Consider the following 6,109-nt stretch of genomic DNA (forward strand, 5'->3'; position numbering starts at 1 on the left):
AATAAATTTTGATTTTATCTTCATGGTGAATTTGAGTAGTAAAAAAAATTTATTAATGTACTAGCATTTCGATATGAGAATCTCAGAATATCATCTCAGAATTTCTCGTGTCATTAAAAGAAACATTTCCGAGATTATTGCATTCCGAGATTATGTCATTTCTTTTTCTCGTCTCGTTTCGTCTCGACATTTTTATGACAATTATAATTATATGATGTACTGCCTGGTTACATAAATATTTCAAATGAAATGAAATAGTCGATATTCTCAAATGTTTCGAATGTCCCGAGAAAATTCGGTATTCTCGAGAAGCGAGAATATTGACTCATCGAGACGAGAAAATTATATCAATCATTTGTTTTTGTCGAGCCTAAATTTCGGAATCGGTACTTTCTCGTTTCATCTTGCTCGAATGCATCACTATTATTATATACTATTATTATATACTAAAATATCTTTTATAATGAGTCGGGGAAAAAGTCCTTTTACATACATGTAACAAAAATATCTTTTCCCACAATCTATAAGGAAAAAGTTTTTTTACATATATGTAAAAAAAACTTTTCCCCAACTCATTATATTGTCAAATTTTCATAAATTTTGTTAAAATTTGAAAATGAGGATTTATTCTTGTTAATACTGCATCATACAAATTCTAAATTTTCTCTTTGTTGTAAATGGAATAGATAAATGTCATCGAGAATATTAAAAAATATTTTTGCAATTCTGATGATCTTAAACTTATTTTTTTTTACTTTTTAATTATTAATTAATTATTAATAAAAAAATGACGAGATACTAGAGAGATATCATAATTGATGTTACTCAAGTTATCTGTTTTAGTTTTGATTTTTAAACAGGACTTTATCGAGTCAATCAATCGACCAATAGGATCGACTTGAATAGAATATCTGCACATTTCTCCTGATGTTCTTTGATCCTGATTTTGAACTTCCGCGATGTATCACATAGCATAGAATAAAAATGCATGGAGAGGGCGGGAACTAGGTGGAAAATTACGGGGCAGCGTGCGCGCTGATATCGTTCCACGGCAGACATTTGCACCGTTTTCGCGAGAAAGGATCGGGCTTTGCGCGGCATTATTCGTGCGCGCATAATGGAAGGCCGCGGGAATGACTGCGCTCGTGCAACGCGATAATTCCATTGCCGCGCAATTACGACCCAGTATCTGCCTCTAACCAGACGGCCGAAAAAGGTATTCCAAAGCGTTACAAGGATTATTTTCGTTTAAACCGTCGAGAGTATTGCCGTTGGAGCCCGGATATTAATTCTTTTTTTCTCTCCCTCACGTTTCTCCTTCCCGACTCTCAAACCGCCCCAACATTAATGAGAAATGACTAATGGTGAAATACAAATATGCTTCCGTCGATTATATCGCGCACGTATGATGGAACGCAATAGGAATATCGATTGCGATAACGATAAGCATTATTTCAATTAATTCGTTTAATTCACATTCATTGTAAACTTCATTGTATTTCTGATCTATCGTGATTTCAAAGGCAAAACGTTACAGTTTTCTGCTATAATTATTTCTTGTGAGGAACAAAAATCTCGGCTAATTCTTCGTATTATTTATTGTTATTACTGTTTAATGACATAAACAACATTAATCCAAGAATAAACGATCACCTGAGTTATTATATATATATATATATATATACGTCCCAATTAAAATCACTATTTTTATATTGTATACATAAAATACGACAAAGAAAGTCAAAATCAATTTTTGTTACAAATAACACATTATTCTTTTATTAAATCAATTTATTTCAGATATAATTAATTTAAAGAATATATTATGTATTATTTTTAACATTCAAAATTTGACCGATCTTGGCTTTCTTTATCATATTTGATGTATTCACATATACGGTCGTGCTTAAAATTCTTAATGTGGTTATATTATATATTATTGATTATTTTTCAATTTATTAGTATTTGAGGATATAAATATAAATTTAATCACAATTTTTTCTAAAAAAAAAATAGGTAGAAATCAAACTAATATTTAACAAAATAAGCACATTACTAATAGTAACTTATTATGACAATATTTTTAAAAAATAAAGATTTAAATATAATGCTTTTCTATTGCGAAATTTTTGGAATTGTATATTTAAAAACTCATAAAGCATAGTTATTAAAAAAGAAAGAAAATATATTAAATAATATCCATACAAAACTGTTTTACAATTTATATTTTTTCGCTGAGATATAACGTTTCAAGTAACTTTTAGGTTAAAAATAAAAAAATAATAAAAAAATAATTTTCGTATTTTGCTTAGAAGAAAGCTTGACACATTTTTTTCTAAGAAAATGAATATTAAATTTTATGAGATAAATTTCGCTATTCCTGCTGTTTGTCAGCAACATACTTTTCGTGCAGTTAATCAATGCGAAATAATTAGGTAAATCCGAATTAAAAGTACAGTGACTGGTAGATATATCGAGAAAATGAGAGAGAAAGAGAGAGAGAGGGGAAGGGGTGGAGAGAGGGAAGGATGCATGGGAGGGCGAGGGAAACGGATAGGTATCCGATTGGAGTGTGGCGTCATTTAGCAGACGACGCGTATAATGGGGGAAACGAGTGAAACCCGGTATAACCCGTGCTGCCAGCACGGCCACGCGCGCAGCAACGCGATAATTCTATTTGCCGTGCGATTATGAGAGTATCTACCCCGAGCCAGAGACCCAGCACGGCGCGGAGCGGCGCTATGCCGCGCCGTGTGCCGCCGTGCTCTCGTATTTCGCTCTCGTATTTCCTAACCGGGGATCAAAGCGAATGTGTGCGAGGCAACACTCTCCCCCTCCCCCCCTCCCCCCCTTCTCTCTCTCTCGCGAACAGAGACCCCGGTAATAATTATTTGTTCGATACGTTACGATATGCTCGTTATCCAACGGAACTCCTTTTTCGTGCTCCCTCCCTTTTTCATTTTTCCTCGCCGCTTTTTCTTTTCCTCCCCTTTCCTCCTCTCGCCGGTTGATCGATCGGATTTGGAGTAACGAACCGATGCGAGGTCGACCGGAGTACAGAATCGAGCCTCATTTGTTAATCGCGTCCTCTTCGAGTCTTTCTCTGAGTCTTGCCGAAGCTTGCTTAAATCTCGTGACGAACGACCAACGAACAATGGCGCATACGCGTTCTTTTTACATTTCTAATAATGTCAAGGACTAACTTCTTTTTCTATCAATGTTTTGAATTGGGAGTCTAATTGTTATCAATGGATTTTTAGAATAAAACTCTAGTAATTTATGAAATATTCTTGAAAAGCAAATACACTGCCGACAATAAAGCGTGTTCCCTTTTTTTTTATTTACAGGTTTTGCGTAGGCGATCGGTTTTACTTGTGTGAGAACAAGATTCTCTGCGAGTACGACTACGAGGAGAGGCTAGCGTTCGCTAATATGGCGTTACAATCACCCGCCTCATTAGCATACATCAAAAGGCAACTCCCTCCTACACCAACGCCTCCAGGCCAGAACATACACCCAGGACACAACCCACTTCAAGCTCATCAAGGTCTGGGGCAGTCGGTGGCCCAGCACAATCACGTGCCCAACGTAAGTGCCAACAAACTATCGAAATGAATGATCGAAAGTAAACTCGGGAAATGAATCAACGATAAGAGCGTAAATAAAAATTTGTAACATAATAGAATAATAGAGCACAGAGAAATTATAATTTCCTTATATATTGTTTTTGTTATTTTACTTCCGCCGTAATAATTTTTTAATAATTATCTCATTATGCAATTAAGCGATATAACCTCGCGAGGGAGTGAAATAGACTTTTTCCTTATAATTTGTACACACTGAAAAAAAGATTCACTAAATTAATATATATTTATATTTAATATATATTTTTTCCAATATTATGAAAACATTTATATATACTTTTTTCAATGCACTGGAAATGAAATTTTATTATATTAATTAGAATTTTGATAAATTCAACCAGAAAAGTACAAGTCAGACACTTATAGAGGCATGTAAAATTATGCATCTTTGATTCTCGAAAGTTCTCTTACAGTTAAATCTATCAAATTTTAATCAAGTTTACTATAAATTCAATTCAATGGTAATCAGAATTTTTAATTCATATAATCAGAATTTGTTTTGTTTGTACTTCTTGTTGATATAACTAAATATTTTTTATAATCAGTAGAGCCATCGAGATTTGCAATGATCACTGATGCAACGTTAGAATGACGTCTCACGGCTCGTGAATCTTTTATGACTTCAGGGTCAAATGACAGGTGGCACGCCGACGATGAACGGGACGACTATAGGGGTCGGCGGACCGAGGGCACCGGGTGATATGAACAACAACGGTCTGTCTGGGCCCGCCCTCGGACCCGTGAAGCCACCCCCGATGTCCATGCAGGCGCCAACCAGCTGAAACGAGGCTTCGCCACCTCTGAAGAAGCTCAGGTGTCTCAGCGGTTATTAAAACGGGAGTTGTCTTTGCTCGTGGAATATAATTCGTGGATTCCGGGCAATGGAAAAGCAGATGAAAGGTATACGTTGCACCAAGAATGACGGAATGGACAAAAAAAGGGTTGCGATAGAGAGACCGAGCGAGAGATGTGAAAGAAGGAGGAAGGGATGGAAACGTTAAACGCGCGAGGAATCGGATGAACTTCGAAGTGGAATCCGAAGCTTCGTGGACAAAGTGATGAGTCTTGGGAGATCGAAATCACTGTGATCGTGGAAAATGAACACAAATTTAACGGAAGTTAATGTTAATACAGTGTAGGACACGCGCGTGGCGCGAGCTGGAGCTCGACACACCGTATTTACGCAGGCATACAGGTACATACAGAACGTACACTAAACACAAGCGCATACACTCCTTCCGGGCAACGCAAACGTTTAAATGACGTCGTAAAATTCACCAGACTGTCTTTCAGGCGTCTCTCAGACTTTTGCGTTGTTTGCCGATGCACGTACGCGTCTTGTAAGATACGACACGACACTCGACACACACATAAGGATAAATTAGATAATTCATGTAAGATATATTTCTTTAGCGAGATGGGAGCGAATGTGGTTCTGCGCGAATGTGGGTCTGTGCGAGAATCGCGTATGTGTACGTATGTGTGCAGCGGAGTCGTTCTGTAAATATATCTGTGTCGTAATCGACTCCGCGAAAGTGAAAAAGAGAGAACGAAACAATTACCAGTATACGCACGCCCACCGAGATAACTCTTGTCCCGCTCGTGATAACCGCCGTCGTCCACGCGTAAGGACGTAGAAGCGCCGGATTCGAAAGAAGAGGGACCTTAGCGAAGTGAAAGGAACGCGAGGGGTTCTGTAACACGTGCCATAGTCCCGCGATCTCCCGTTTTACAGCCGGCCGAAAACGGGTAGCCACGAAAGGGAAAGGAAATAAAACGATCATCTTATAAGGTAAATATTCCAATAAATTGAAAAGAGTATATCTGTAATTATTAAGATGTTTGTTATTAACAGCAAGAAAATGGCAAAATTAATAGTGGTCAAATATTTTGTACCATAATAAGTAATAAAAATATACTATCTCTCAAAAGTTTAAATTTATTCCTTCTGTCTTTCTGAAATGAAGAAGAGTGAATTAAAAGAGTGAACTTTCTATTTTTCTTTCTATTCTTTTTGATGTTAAACTTAACAATAATGTATAATAGTTAAAAATTTTTAATTCTAAATACAGTAAAAAAAATACAATTAAAATGGAATTTAAGTGTATAAAAAAGATACAAAGATTTGGGTAACCAAATACTTTTATTTAAGCGATAGTATAATTTTGATTGCAAATTATTTTTTGAAAAAATTATTTCTTTCGAGTTTCACAGAAAATAGTCATATTTTCACTTACCTTCTTATCATCTTGGATAAGACATAGTGTGACTACATTTTCAAATTCTTCAAAATATTGTATTGTATTTACTAAATACATATAGTATATTTTTTATTGAAACTGAAAGTTGAATTTAAAAAAATTTATTTTATTAGAAATTCAGTTATTAGTGCAATCAATAGGATGTAAATATATATCAATGAAATTTTATTTTGATGTTCCGTTTTAGATTTATGAGAGTATATT

At 35.5% G+C, this 6,109-nt stretch overlaps 1 protein-coding gene across 2 annotated transcripts in view; it reads left to right on the plus strand.

The window, feature by feature from the left end:
* LOC108690810 (LIM domain only protein 3-like) overlaps window positions 1-5,420 on the plus strand; it is a 102,202-nt gene extending 96,782 nt beyond the window's left edge. For both annotated transcript variants that reach the window (XM_018198309.1, XM_018198308.1), the window contains 2 exons: window positions 3,348-3,588; window positions 4,271-5,420. In XM_018198309.1, the coding sequence (XP_018053798.1) occupies window positions 3,348-3,588; window positions 4,271-4,426 (397 nt within the window). In that variant the 3' untranslated portion in view covers window positions 4,427-5,420. The remainder of the gene's footprint in view (window positions 1-3,347; window positions 3,589-4,270) is intronic.
* The last annotated feature ends 689 nt before the right edge of the window (window positions 5,421-6,109 follow it).

The sequence above is a fragment of the Atta colombica genome, unplaced genomic scaffold, assembly GCF_001594045.1.
Source record: "Atta colombica isolate Treedump-2 unplaced genomic scaffold, Acol1.0 scaffold365, whole genome shotgun sequence".
NCBI classification, from domain to species: domain Eukaryota; kingdom Metazoa; phylum Arthropoda; class Insecta; order Hymenoptera; family Formicidae; genus Atta; species Atta colombica.